At 34.5% G+C, this 15,970-nt stretch overlaps 1 protein-coding gene across 10 annotated transcripts in view; it reads left to right on the forward strand.

Annotated features, from left to right (window-relative positions):
* Nucleotides 1-15,970, forward strand: part of SNTG1 (syntrophin gamma 1) — an 878,369-nt gene that overhangs the window by 763,142 nt on the left and 99,257 nt on the right. For all 10 annotated transcript variants that reach the window (XM_045398223.3, XM_065519199.2, XM_005563291.5 and 7 more), the window contains one exon: nucleotides 13,350-13,502. In XM_045398223.3, the coding sequence (XP_045254158.2) occupies nucleotides 13,350-13,502 (153 nt within the window). The remainder of the gene's footprint in view (nucleotides 1-13,349; nucleotides 13,503-15,970) is intronic.

The following is a 15,970-nucleotide window of genomic DNA, read 5'->3' on the forward strand; positions in this document are numbered from 1 at the left end:
GAGTCTACAGAGACAGGCAGGTTTCCTTGAGCTGCTGTGAGCTCCACCCAGTTCGAGCTTCCCAGGGGCTTTGTTTACCTACTTAAGCCTCAGCAATGGCGGGCGCCCCTCCCCCAGCCTCGCTGCTGCCTTGCCGGTAGATCACAGACTGCTGTGCTAGCAATGAGGGAGGCTCCGTGGGCTTGGGACCCTCCCGGCCAGGTGTGGGATATAATCTCCTGGTGTGCCCGTTAGCTTAAAGCGCAGTATTGGGGTGGGAGTTACCCGATTTTCCAGGTGTTGTGTGTCTCAGTTCCCCTGGCTAGGAAAAGGGATTCCCTTCCCCCTTGCGCTTCCCAGGTGAGGCGATGCCTCGCCCTGCTTCAGCTCTCGCTGGTCGGGCTGCAGCAGCTGACCAGCACCGATCGTCCGGCACTCCCCAGTGAGATGAACCCAGTACCTCAGTTGAAAATGCAGAAATCACCGGTCTTCTGTGTCGCTCGCGCTGGGAGTTGGAGACTGGAGCTGTTCCTATTCGGCCATCTTGCTCTGCCCCCCCGTTGTGTGTGTGCATTCTTAGGTGCATGGGTACCACAACATGTACAGCATTCATTGTTAGATATGCTCTAGTTTTGTAATAGTAGTCTATTTCAATTATGGTTAATATTATAGTTATTAGTCACATTATGAGATATTAGTAATATTATGGACTACTTAGTATGTTCAAGTCACTTTTTCTAAGTGATACACATCAATCAATTATTTTAATCTTCACAGGAACCTTAAGGCAGGTACTATCAGGCAGTATCATCTCCTGTTGAAAATGCTTACACTAATTCTTAGAAAGATAAAAGGAGTGGTCAAAAGGGGCATTCAAACTCAAGCTGAATGCCTCCCAAACTAACGTTTTTAATTTTTAGGCCAAATATTAATAGCTTCTAAAGTGGGAAAGTTGTCGATGTGCTTGAGACCTATTTCCCTCATTAGATACATTAAATTATAGCCATCTTTGGTGGATTACTATAAAGATTAAACTAGAGATGGTATTTGAAGAATATGTCAATTTATATAAGGGATTATAGTTTCTTAAGAAGAAGGAGGAAATTTAAACTTGTATACTCCTTTCTTTTTCTCAGATAAAGCAACTAAAACTCAGAAATAAAGAATTAATTTGCATATATTAATGTTCATTTGATTTTTTAAAATAATGTTTAAAATATCCCAAATGTAAGGTTTTATTTACAATTATTTAAAAATTTATTTACAATTAATAATTGTAAAAATAAGTTACTTTTTTCAGTAGTTGAAAATGTTTTCACGTATAAAGTGGTTTTATGCAATCAAAGTTGTCAGCTTGAAATAGACAATTATAATTAATAGAAATAGACTGTGAAATAGACTATCGTAAGCTTCCTGGTAACTAAATAGCAAAAATCTGCATGACCTGCACAAAATAAACATGAAACAAATTCAAAACATATGACTATATAAAACCGTGAAACCACAAAAAAAGACAGCAAGAGATGAAAAATGAAAAAAATTCTATGAAATAAACAAAAAAACACATAAAACAACTAAGTAGCCATAGTAAATCCTTAACTATCTATGCTCATCTTTATTAGAAATGATATAAATTTTCTAATAAATGAATGAATGGATAAAAACAAAACCCAACTATATGCTGATTGCCATACATGTACCTCCCTTTTAAGGACACACATGGAAGAAATAGAAAGAGACATTCCATGCAAATAGAAACTAAAAAGAATCAGATGTGGCAATACTTGTCTTAAACAAAGCAGATGTTGAATCAAAAACTATAAAAAGAGACAAAGAAGAACATTATATAGTGATAAAGGGGTAAGTTCTTTAAGAGTATGTAACAATTGTATATATACAAATGCACCCAACAGTAGAGCACCTACATATATAAAGCTAATATTAAAGGATCTGGAAAGAGAGATGAATTGCAATAAAATAATTATAGAGGCTTCAAAATTGGACAGATCAGCCAGACAGAAAATTAATAAGAAAATATTGGATTTGAATTAACACCTTAGACCAAATGGACCTAATAGACATTTGTAGAACATTCCACTTAACAGCAGCAGAATGCACATTCTGCTCAAGCACACGTGGGATATTCTCCAAGATAAATCATTTAAGCCACAAGACAAGTCTCAGCAAATTTATGAAGATTAAAATCATATCAAGTACTTTTTTCAACCTCAGTAATATGAAACTAGAAATCAATAGCAGTAAGAATTTTATAAATTCACAAATATATGAATATTAAATGACATGCTCCTGAACAACCAATGGGTCAATGATAAAATTAAAAGATACATTTAAAAATTTCTTGAGACAAATGAAAATGAAAACATAACATACCAAAACCTGTGGGATACAGAAAAGCAAATCTTACAGGGAAGTTTATATCAACAACCACCTACATTACAAAAGAAGAAAGATTTCATGTAAGTAACCTAATGTTACACCTCAAAAAACCAGTAAAGCAAGAGGAAACAGTCCAAAATTATTAGAAGGAAGAAAATAATAAAAATAAATAAATAAATGAATTAGAGACTGGAAAAGAACGACCAAGGAAATGAAGAGTTGTTTTTTTGAAAAATATATCACATTCACAATCTTTAACTAAATTAAGAAAAATATAAAAGACTCAAACAAATAAAATCAACAATTAAAAATGAAACATTACATCTGATACCACAGAAATACAGAGGATCATAAGCAAATTTACGAAAAGGTATATGACAACAAATTAGATAACCTAGAGGAAATGAATGCATTCTGGGACACATACAACCTACTAAGAGTAAATGCTGAATAAATAAAAATCTGAAGAGACCATCAATGAGTGAGGATACCAAATTAGTAATAAGAAGTCTCCCATCAAAGAAAAGTCCAAGGCCTGATGGCCTCACTGTTGAATTCTATCAAACATTTTTAAAAGAACTGATGCCAATTCTCTACCAATTACTCTGAATAATTCATGAGGTAACACTTCCAAACTTTTTTATGAGGATAGCATTACCCTGATACCAAAGGCAAAGACATCACAAGAAAAGAAAATTATAGGCCAACACACTTTATAAACATAACTGTGAAAATACTCAACATAATACTAGCCAAACAAATTCAACAACACATTAAAATAATCATTTACCATGATCAAGTGGGATTTATCCTTGGAATGCAAGGATGGTTCAACATTTGCAAATTAATAAATGGGATACACCACATTAATGAAATGAAGGACAAATATCATATAATCATTTTATAAAACACAAAGCATTTGGCAAAATTCGACAGTCTTTTATGATTAAAAAAGAACTGCCAACAGATTAGTTATAAAAGAAATGTACTTCAACAAAATAAAGGCCATATATGACAAGCCAAAAACCAACATTATTCTCAACAAGGAAAAGTTGAAAGCATCTCCTGTAAGACCTGAAACAAGACAAGAATGTCCACTATTACCACTCCTATTCATTATAGTGTTGAAGATCCAAGTCAGAGAAATTAGGCAAGAGGAAGAAATAAATGGCATACAAACTGAAAAAGAAAATGCTAAATTGTCCTTGTTTGCAGGTGACATGATCTTATGTGTTAAAAAAACCCCAAGGTCCTCCCACTCACTCACACACAAAAAAACTGTTAGAAATAGAAACAAATTTAGTAAAGTTGCAGCATACAATATCAACACAAAAATTAGTAGTGTTTCTTTACATTAACAACCAATGTTTAAAAAAAATCAAAAGAACAATACCATTTATAATAGATACACAAAATGCTTAGCAATACGCTGTTTCTGACAGTCAAGTATAGTTTATTTACTGAGTAGATAAGCCAAAATATTAATAGTTATTATTCCTAAATGAAGGAATTATGAGTGAGTTTTAATTTTTGTCTTTGTTTTCTGTTTCTTATTTATTTATTTATTTATACTTAGGAGGTACAAGTGTAATTTCTTGCATGCATATATTTTGTAGTGGTGAAATGTGAGCTTCTAGTGCACCAGTTACCCAAATAGGTAAATTTTTAACCTTTACCCGTCTTCCACCCTCTTACCTTTTGAAGTCTTCAATGTCAGTTATTCCATTCTATATGTACAGACTTACCCATTGTTTAGTTCCCACTTATAGGTGAAGATATACAGTATTTGACTTTCTGCTTCTGAGTTATTTCATTTAGGATAATGGCCTCCAGTTCCATCAATGTTGCTGCAAAAGACATAATTGTATTCTTTTCAATGGATGAGTAGTATTGAAATATATATATATGTGTGTATATATAATTTTTATTATTCAACACATAGGTTGATTGTGAATAGTGCTGTGATAAACATAAGTGCAGGTCTTGCTTTGATAAAATGGTTTCTTTTACTTTGTGTATATACCCAGTAGTGGAATTGCTAGATTGAATGGTAGTTCTATTTTTATTTTGTTGAGGAATCTCCATGTTGTTTTCCATAAAGGTTGTACTAATGTACATTTCCACCAACAGTGTATAAGCATTTCCTTTACTCTACATCCTCATGAAATCGGTTGTTTTATGACATTTTAGTAATAGCCATTCTGACTGGGATAAGATGGTGTCTCATTGTGGTTTAAATTTGAATTTATCTTATGATTAGTGATGTTGAGCATTTTTTCATATGTCTCATGGTCACTTGTATGTTTTCTTTTGACAAAACGTCTGTTCATGCCAATGCCCACTTTTTAATGGGGCTGTTTTCTTCTCGTTGAGTTGTCTGAGTTCCTCATATATTCTGAATATTAGCCCTCTCTTAGTTGCATGATTTGAAACTTTTTTTTCTCATTCTTAGGTTGTATATTTACTTTGTCAGTTATTTCTTTTGATTTGAGAAGTTTTTAATTTAATGAAGTCCTATTTGCCTATTTTTGTTTTCTTTAGGGACTTGGTCATAAAATCTTTGCCTAAGCCAATGTACAGAAGATGTCCCTAGGTTTTCTTCTAGGATATTAATAGTTTCAAGTCTTATGGTCTTTAATTCACCTTGAGTTAATTTTGTTATATGGTGAGTGATAGGAATCTGGTTTCATTTACTGCATATGGCCACCCAATTTTCCTAGCACCATTTATGAAAGAAAATGTCCCTTACTCAGTGTATATTTTTGTTGACTTTGACAAAGTTCACGTGGCTGTAGGTATATGGCTTTATTTCTGAGATCTCTTTTTTGTTTCATTGATCTATTTGTCTGTTTTTACGCCAGTACCATGCCATTTGGCTTACTATAGACATCTTGTATTATTTGAAGTCAGGTAATGTGATGCCTCCAGCTTTGCTATTTTTGTTTATGATTGCTTTGGCTAATTTGGGGTCTTTTGGGATTCCATATCAATTTTAGAATTTATAATTTTCTAATCTGTGAAATATGGCTTTGGTATTTTGATAGGCATTGCATTGAAATTGTAAATTGTTTTGGGAAATATGGTCATTTTAACAGTATTAATTCTATTGATCCATGAGTATGGGCTGTTTTGTCATTTGTTTGTATCAACTATAATTTCTTTTATCAGTGTTTTGTAGTTTTTCTTGTGGAACTCTTTCACAGCCTTGCTTGAATATATTTCTGGATTTTTTTGGAAGTTATTATAAATGAGATTGCCCTCATTTCAACTGCATTATTGTTGCTGTATAGAAAAGCTACAGATTTTTGTATGTTAATTTTGTATTATGAAACTTTATTGAATTTATTTATCAAATCTAAAACTTTTTTGGTGTAGTCTTTAGATTTTTTGAGATACCTGATTATATCATCAGCAAATAAGGATAATTGACTTCCTGTTTTCCAATTTGGGTGCCTTTGGTTTATTTCTGTTGCCTAATTGTTCTGTCTAGTACTATATTACTGTGTTAAATAGGAGTGTTAAGAGTGGACATCCCTCTCATATTCCAGTTCTTATGGGGAATGTTTCAACTTCTCCATTTTCAGTATGATGTTGACTGTGGGTTCGTCATATGACCCTTATTATTATTATTATAATAATAATAATAATAATTATTATTATTATTTTTGAGATGGAGTCTCGCTCTGTCGCCCAGGCTGGAGCGCAGTGGCCAGATCTCAGCTCACTGCAAGCTCCGCCTCCCGGGTTCACGCCATTCTCCTGCCTCAGCCTCCCTAGTAGCTGGGACTACAGGCGCCGCCACCTCGCCCGGCTAGTTTTTTGTATTTTTAAAGTAGAGATGGGGTTTCACCATGTTAGCCAGGCTGGTCTCGATCTCCTGACCTCGTGATCCACCCGCCTCGGCCTCCCAAAGTGCTGGGATTACAGGCGTGAGCCACCGCGCCCGGCCGACCTTTATTATTTTGAGGTATGTTCCTTCTATGCCTCATTTGTTGAGGGTTTTGAGATTGTGCTCTTATGAAGCAATGTTGAATTTTTAAAAATTCTTTTTCTGTGTTTATTAAGATGATCATATGATTTTTGGTCTTAATTCTGTTTAGGTAATGTATGGCATTTATTTGTTTGCATATGTTGAATCATTCTTGCATTTCTGGTGTAAAATTGAGTTGATCATGATGTAATATCTTTTTGATGTGTTGGATTTAATTTGCTGAGAATTTGTTGAGATTTTTTATATCTGTGTTAATTAGGGATATATGTCTGTAGTTTTATTTTTTTGTTGTGTTTCTGCCTGACTTTGGTATCAGGGTGATATAGTTTGTATAATAAGTTAGGAAGAAATTCCTTTTCAATTTTTTTGAAGGGTTTCAGGAGTATTGGCACCAGTTCTTCCTTGTACATTTGCTAGAATTTGGATGTGAATCCATCTGTCCCTGGGATTTTCTTTGTTGGGAGGTTTTTCTTAGTTGGGAGATTTTTTTATTGGATTTAAAATCCATTGTTGTTATTTGTCTATTCAAGGTTTCTATTTCTTCCTGATTCAATCTTAGGAGGTAGTAAGTTTTCAGGAATTTGTCCATTTCCTCTAGGTTTTCTAGTTTGTGAGTATATAAGGATAAAGGTGTGGACTCAGTACTGCTACCTTGGCCAAGAGGAGTGAGATCTGATTTTCTCTCATGCCCCAGTTTTGGTGGGGCCCACCACCTTCTCAACTATGCCAGTAGGTTTGGATATTCACTTAGTTAGTGTAGTTTGCTTCTAGTTGTCAACACAAGCTGCCCCAGGCCTTAGGAGTCACTGCTCAGCCCAACACCATACCTCCCAAGCAAATCCCCTCCTGGTCTGGCAGGGGAAGGGGTGAAGTGAAAGATAGGATGAGCCTGGTTCCAACATGCCAATGGCTGGAGCCCATGCCGTACTTGATTATCAGTTCCAGCTGTGGGAACCTCTTCCGTGCTTGAGAACCAGATCCCCAGGATACAGTTAGAGTGTATTTAATGCCAAAGTCTGCCACTGCTGCTAGTTTTCAGGACTGTGCACAGCTTGCAAAGAGCTAGGATCAAGAATGGTGTTCTGTTGTAGGTTCCCAGGTCCCAGAGCAGGTACTTCTTACGGTCTCCCAGCCACTCCCCAAGGTAGATCTAGGGCTTAGAAAAGTCATGGTGCTCTACTGCGGCCTGAATTACATGAATCTATAGTGGGAAAGTGGACCACAGAGAGATACTCACTAACCCTCTCCCATATTGGGAATTTACTGTCTTCTCATTTTCAGCCAGTCCCAGCCACACAGGCTGACTGCTCTTCTTTTTCTGGTCAGATTCTGGAGTTTCTTCATGTGTTTCTGTTAAACTCCTGTGTTCTCTCTTGGATAATACGTTTGTAAACAAAAAAAGTGACTGAGGTGGATCTTAATCAATTAGAGGTTTATTTTGCCAAGGTTGAGAACATGACTGGGAAAAAGAAACACAAATCACAAGGAGATCTGGACCCTGTGCTTTTTTTAAAAAGGGTTCTGGGAACTTCAATATTTAACAGGAAAAAGCAAGCAGGAGGAAGAAGAAAGAACAAAAGTCTGGGTAGGCAAAGAAATAAGAGGTCACATTCTTGTGAGGATCTTATTCATGTGCAGAAAAGCTACATTTTATGTAAAGTAAAGTAAACATGAAATTACAGCTTTTTGGGAATGAAAGGAAGGGAGTTTTTTCATGACTCACTACCTAAGCTTAGACCTTTGGTATAGTGAGTTCGGGGTCCCAATATTTGATTTTACTTTCATATGTGCCAAGTGTGATTGTCTACACATCATTGTTACTCTTCTAAGTGGACGAAGTACCCTGGAAAAGCATCTAGTCAGCTGTCTTGAAAAAAAAAAAACAACCTGTTGTTTCTTTGTAATACTGCTTTATACATCTCAGAGGTCTCCAATGAAGGACAGCATATGGTTATCGGTCTATAGAAAGTGTTCAGGGGACTTGGAACAAATCTAACAAAATAGAAGATACTTCTGGAGAAGTGAGAAAATTGAGAAAAATGCAAAAAATGTGTTCTTGTTGTGTTTAGCTATTATTATTATCATTATCATTATTAAATGATACTTTCCAATTGTCAAAAAAGTATTCTGGAGGCTATTGTTTCTACTCGGGTATAAGTCACACTTTGACAAAAGAGAAATGCATGCAGAGAGCAAGCCATAGAGGGCAAGTTAGGAAATGATACAAATATTTATCTATATTTATTTTATTGAATCAACACTGATAACAGAAATACCCAACATTAATTAAGTACTTCCAAGTATTAGAGACTAAGCAAATAATTAAATATAGTATCTTATTTAATCATCAGATCAATTAATTATTTCCACTTTAGTGATGAGTGAAGGAAGCTATTATATGGTAATGAACTTGCCAAAGATTACCTATTAATAAATAAAAGAGAGGAGATTCAAATCCAGACAGAATTTTGAAGCTAGAGCTTTTATTCTTATCACCTTCTGACAGCTCTTGCATGCGTGTGAGTGAGAGAATGAGGGTGAGAAAGAGGAATATATACATTCTTACTTATACCTATGTGAATAACCATGTGTAAATACTCCTTATTATACTAATACTTCTAGTCAATGCCAGCCTCTAAGAATATGTTATTTAGTTTTTCAGATACATACATACACACACACACACACACACACACACACATATATATATATATATTTATTATTACTTGCATATAACTTGATAATGACTGCAACCATAAAGGAACACAATCTTTTGAAATGTTATAGGCAGCAAAAGTAGAAACTCTAGTAAGAGAAATCTAGTGTCAATGATTTTACATGATGACTTTGAAAGTAGACCTTTAAAATGATTGAGCTATAGTCACTTTTCACTGAATTTCTGATAAAGGATCTTCTGCTTTTTCTGAACTTTCTACTCTTCCCACTCATCCACTCTTAGCCATCTAAAAGTTACAGTCTATGCTGCCTCCTTCTCACTTGAAACTCTCCAATATCTTTTCCTGGCAGGTGCATTCTGTGAATTTCTTAGCAGGATCATCTGGTCTTTTAAGGGCTTGCATCACATTGCTCTTGCATTTGTCTTTAAGTCCTTGATAGTACTACAGTCTCTCCCTACAATACAACTTTCTCCCTCCTACTTTACCTCAAGATGATCTATGGCTCCTTATTCTGCTTCCTTAGCATGTTATGCTGTCATATGCTCATTATTTTAACATATTTCTCTCCCTCACTAAAATGAGACCTGGGTGCTCAGATGCAATTTGTGGTATGAGTCAGTTCATGAGAAGTATCTTATAAATAACAATAGGAAATTGCAAGAAGTTTTCAGATATGCTGAAACTGTATTTGCAGAGTTGATTAGAGGATCCTTTGTCTGAGAGAGAGTCACCACTTGGGTAATACAACAGAAGATCTTAAATTGAGTTTTAAAAGAGTAAAGGAGAAAAGTTTTGCCCAGAGAATAGAAAATCTTACATGAAGGCCATTTTAAGATCCTATTGCTACATGTGATTTATGAAAAGGAAAAAATACCAAATTTTTCTGACTAATAATGACATTAGATAACATTTTTATTATAATGTAGATTGAGGCCAATTTAATAAACCATAAAATTGGCAAAGTTTCTGGAAACTGCAATGTTGAGTTACAGTTTCTGTGCCAATTTATCAATTTAAAAAGCTAATGTAGATGTTGAAATATCTGCAGTATAAAGAGAGGGCATACTAAAATTTTTGCTATAGTAGCTTGTCATTATACTGTGTTCAAGTCCAACATTTATAACCAGACCAATCATCCCATGTCTTTTCCTAGCTTTAGCTCTCAATGTTTCTGCCACTTTTTTTTTTTTGAATTTCTGAAGTGCCTCACTTGGTCCCAACCAGCCCCATCCACTCTCTGGAAAGAACACCCTTTTCTATACTTTATCTTTAATCTTCTACTCATTTTAAGTCACTATTTAAAATTTATTTCCTAGAGAACATTCCTCTGGCTTTTCAATGTATTGTGATGTAATACCTTCTTCTTCCTCTACCTCTTCCTGCGCAGCTGCTTCTCCTCCTCCTCCTCCTCCTCCTCCTCCTTCTTCTTCTTCCTCTTCCTCTTCCTCTTCCTCCTCCTCCTCCTCCTCCTCCTCCTCCTCCTCCTCCTCCTCTTCCTCCTCTTCTTCTTCTTCTTCTTCTTCTTCTTCTTCTTCTTCTTCTTCTTCTTCTTCTTCTTCTTCTTCTTCTTCTTCTCCTTCTTCTTCTTCCATTTTTGAGATGGAGTTTCCCTTTTGTTGCCCATGCTGAAGTGTAGTGGCACAGTCTTGGCTCACTGTAACCTCCCTGTCCAGGTTCAAGTGATTCTCCTGCCTCAGCTTCCTGCATAGCTGGAATTACAGGCATGCGCCACCACATCTGGCTAATTTTTGTATTTTTAGTAGAGATGGGGTTTCACGATATTGGACAGGCTGATCTGGAACTCCTGACCTCAGGTTAACTGCCTGCCTCAGCCTCCCAAAGTGCTGGGATTACAGATGTGTGAGCCACCGCCCCCGGCCTCTTATTTTTTTTATAATGGCGCTTACAATAATTTGTACTAACATATTTACTTGTGTGGTTATTATCTCTCTTTGTTGCCTCCATAGACATTATAACCCCAAAACTGCTAAAAAGTATTTATAATTTATCATTCGATTGTACTCACAAAAATATTATGTTTTCATTTTTTTCTCCTTTCAGACAGAGTAGGAAAATCAATAAGCACACCATTTATCATCATTTTAGCTTTCTGAGCATCTACTGGCAACAAGGGTCGGAGCTAAATTCTACAACCCTGAAAGTAACTGCCTTCCATTAGCTCTCTTCCAGAGATTATAAGACTGCAAATGGGAAACAAAGAAAATAGCTATTATATTTTAAACACTTGCCAAAGCAGAGAATTCCATCTAGTATTTTGGGTGTTTAATAATGATACACTTACATCCCTCCTTAGGAGAAATGATTACAGATATCAGTGATTAACCCTTTGACAGTTTTCAGTACACTGCATATATACAGCATATATAGAGTCGTGAGTCCTTTAATGATTGAGATATATTTTAGGAAATGCCTCTCAGTTAGATGGTTCCACTGTTGTGCGAACACCACAGAATTTGCTTACACAACCTGAGACATCATAACCTACTGCATAGCTAGGTTATACAGTACAGCCCATTGCTCCTAGGTTGCATAGCTGTATAGCATATGAATATACTGAATACTGTAGGCAAAAGTAACACAATGGTAAGTAGTTGTTTAAACACATCTACACATAGAAAAAGTAAAGTAAAAGTACAGTCTAAAAGATTTTTAAAACATGATACACAGGTACAGGACACTTACCATGAATGGAGCTTGCAGGATGGAAGTTGCTGTGGGTGAGTCAGTGAGTGAGTGGTGAGTGAATGTAAAGGCCTAGGCTGTTACTGTACAGCACTATAGAGTTTATAAACACTGAACACTTAGGCTATACTACATTTATAAAAAATAATTTTTTTCTTCAATAATAAATTAACCTTAGCTTACTGTAATATATTTTACTTTACAAACTTAATTTTTTCAACTTTGGACTTTTTTGTAAAAGTGCTTAGGTTAAAACACAAACATGTTATGCAGCTGTACAAAATTATTCTATATCCTTATTCTCTACTTTTTTTTCTACTTTTAAATTTAAAAATGTATTTTTTATTTTTGACTTTTTAAAATTTTTTTAAAAAAATAAGACAGAAAAACACACATGAGCCTTGTTCTACACAGAGTCAGGATGTCCAATATCACTGTCTTCCACCATCACATCTTGTCCCACTGTAAGATCTTCAGGGGCAATAACATGCATGCAGCTGTCATCTCTGATGGTAATGATGCTGCCATCTGGATACCTTCTGAAGGAACTGCCTGAGCCTGTTTTATAGTTAACTATTTTTTTTAATAAATAGAAGGAGTACACTAAAAAATTCAATAAAACTATAATACAGTAAATACATAAACCAGTAGCATAGTCTTTCTTATCATGATTATTATGTAGCATATATCATAATCATATGTGCCACACTTATATAGCTGTCAGCACAGCAGGTTTGTTTACACCAGCATGACCACAAACACATGAGTAATGCATTGCTCTATGACACTACAACGGCTATGACATTGCTAGAGAATAGGAATTTTTCAGCTCCATTATAACCTTATAGGATCACTGTTGAATATACAGTTTATCATTAACCGAATCGTCCTTATGCGGCACATGACTGTATTATATCTGACATGTTGCATTGAGTTACTCTATTTCATAAATTATTTGCTTCACTTTTTTTTCTTATGTTAAAATCTCTTAAATTGGAATACATGTAAATTTGTGAATACTTTAGTTGAAAATTCCTTGTAAGACCAAGAAATTGTTAGTATCAAAGTCATCTTTTTGATACAATGAAATACAGTTACACAAGTAAGGTAAATAATGTGTTTTTTTAAAAATAATATTAGTGCTGTAGACAAATTAGACTCATTTTCTTTTTCATTTCTCATGGAGAAGAATATTTCAGTTTGCTTATAAAGTTCCTTAAAATTTACAAACATGTTCACAAGCATTATTTAATTTCAACATCATAACATTTATGTAAGGAAGGGAAGAGTTAGTGTCTCACCCCTTTGAACAGTAATAAACCAAGTCTTGTATGTTAAATGCTTTAGTGGTTATATTGTTGGTAAGAGTTGAAGCCAGAAACCCTAACTTCTATTTTACGGACATGCTTCAGTGTAAAGACAGAGAAGTCATGTGTTAGTTATTGGCTTTGAAGCCCGGAGTTCTGGAATAATTTGTAATGAAGACATGGTGAATTCACATCTTTTTACTGTGGCTTCCACACCTTGCTCCAGTCAGGAATGGCCAGGTTAGCAATGTGAAGTGATGTGTGCCAGCCTGTGTAACTCCAGGTTTTCACCAGGACAGTGACCTGCTGGACCGACGGAAACACTGCTTCACCGTGCAGTCTGAGTCTGGGGAGGACCTGTACTTCTCAGTAGAGCTGGAAAGTGACCTCGCCCAGTGGGAAAGAGCGTTCCAGACAGCAACCTTTCTAGAAGTAGAACGGATACAGGTGAGAGTCTGTGGGACCGCAGGATGTGTGGCTCGCTCAGATGTATGTCCACTTCCCTAGAATTCTAATATCATTCCAAAGTAGTGTAAAAATACAGTTCCAGGAGTCTTGACCTCAAATACATTCCATAATTAGTCATTTTTATTTAGTGACTAGTAATACAGCTCTGAATAAAATTTTAATTTTTCCACAACTTGATCTTTCCAGGCTATTTCCTACTACTAATCAAAAATATATTTCTAATTTTAATTAGACATTACTCTGACTTAAATCTAATATAGAAAATACTCTAATTTAATTAATTGTTGACATGGTCACTTCCTGTTCTCCAAATATGACCTCCTAATTTCCAATCTCTTGGCATCATTTACTCACAATGCTCTTTCTTCTAGAAAACCTTCCCTTTGCCTCCGTCCTTCAAAGCCTTATAGAGGTTTTGAAACTTTTTATCAAAGGTCATATCATCCAGGAACATGTTCCTGATTTCCAGCCCACCATGCCTAACGCTTGCCAATACTCCTCCTACAATTATCCTGTTCAAACAACTCTTCTTCTCACTTTTGAACACGATATAACATACTTGTCTGTTTTTTTTTTTTTTACAGAAAAGAAAATGCAAACTAATCAATTTCATTCATACTATTCGTGAAAAGCAATTACATTTTTACTTAAAATCATTAAAACATATAAGAACAAAAATCATAAAACTGATACATCTGATTGGAAATACAATTATAGGAAATAGATTTTAAAATAGCATAGTTTAGTGATAAAATTTATACCATATTTTCTACTTATTTATAGCAGCATCTATAAGATTCTTCCATTTATTTGTCTTTTCTTTAAGGGTTGCTCACACTCAGTCTGTTTTGTATTTCAGTGACATGTGCTTGTTATTCCCTGCACTAAATTATAGATTGTTTGGAATTATCTTAGTCATGTGCCAACCATGGTCTAGTGCATTTTGCACATCATGAGTAGTCAACAGATATTTATTGAACTTTGTTTCTTAACTGTGAAGTTATACACTAGATCAAACTTTATAGAGCCCTCAGCCTCTGTCTTCACAAGAACATTGAATGAAACAGCCTCCCAAAGTTGGTTCTGTGGCTGACTTCAAACAGACCTGTGGACAAACTGAAAGGTTATCATGCGCTTGCCACATGCAAATGGATCCATAGAGCAAGGACCTAAATACACACATGGACACTTAATTATCTAGCATTGACTATTCTGGAAAGTTTGCTTAAAATAGGATTGTTGGATACATATATTTTGAACATGTTGAACTGATTTCTGTTTTCTGACCACAAACCTCTGTAGTCAACACATCAAGTTGTACCAGTATGTCATTACAATCAGAGGAAGAGGACAGAAAGAAAATTCCAATTATAGTTTTTTTAATTGTTCAGCTGATTCTTTTCAATAACTCTGCTTTTATCTTCATGCATCTAAAAAGTCTTAAATAGCTAAAAAAATGGTTTCCACAATTAGCTCATAGAACCTCAATTCAAAAAAATATATATTATATCAAAAATGGAAACAAAAATATATTAAATATGATTTTTATTCCAAGTCAAGGTCCAAGACCATTTAAAGCATTAAAATATAATTTAATGGAATGCAAGTTGACAGTTTTGTTATTCAAATTTATACTTTCAGGTTTTCAAAATTATTATTTCTCTACAACAGTCCACTTTGCTTGGAAACAACTACATGGTAATTTTAACATTTTGGTTCCAATTTAGTATTTTATTTTAAGTCTCCCGATATTTATAAATTAAATAGAGATAAAATCTTTGAATCTGGGCGTTGTGTTCTGTAAACTGATATTCACTGAAATACAATGGACTATCTCCTTGCCCATTCACAATGCCAGTGTAAGATACATGTCAGAAGTGAAAGGTAAAATATTTAATGTCTTCTTAGCTTTTAGTTGTTCTACAGATTTTATAACTTTTTTTGTTTACTATATGAGAAATCAATGACTGAACACCTTTGTAGTGTTACTTTCAAATTCAAGATGTGAATATATTTACGTGAAGAACCTTACATGTTTTTCTTCTATATTCTTAATTTATCACTTCCATTAAAGTTGGTAAGGAATTAAATAAAGAAGGAACATAAGTTCTGTTGTAAAACAAGCAGAAAAAAAAGTAATGAATTGACTTTCGAAGTGTTTCTCATTTAAACTTCCTTAAAAAGGATAATTTATTTATTGATTTTTCTCTGTATAATTTGTTTTTAAGGAAACAAATTAAACAACAAATTAAATATTTCAATATTAAACATATGTTAACTATACTCATGATATGCTATTAATATTATAAATGATAGAACTTGAGGCTATATATAAATTGAGACTTCAATGAGTCTCAATTTATAGCGCATCTATTTGTTTCAATTTAATGATTATTGAGAAAAATCTAATTTAATTTGTAATGCTGAACTTAATAGAAAAATTTTAA

This window comes from Macaca fascicularis, chromosome 8, assembly GCF_037993035.2.
Source record: "Macaca fascicularis isolate 582-1 chromosome 8, T2T-MFA8v1.1".
NCBI classification, from domain to species: Eukaryota; Metazoa; Chordata; class Mammalia; order Primates; family Cercopithecidae; genus Macaca; species Macaca fascicularis.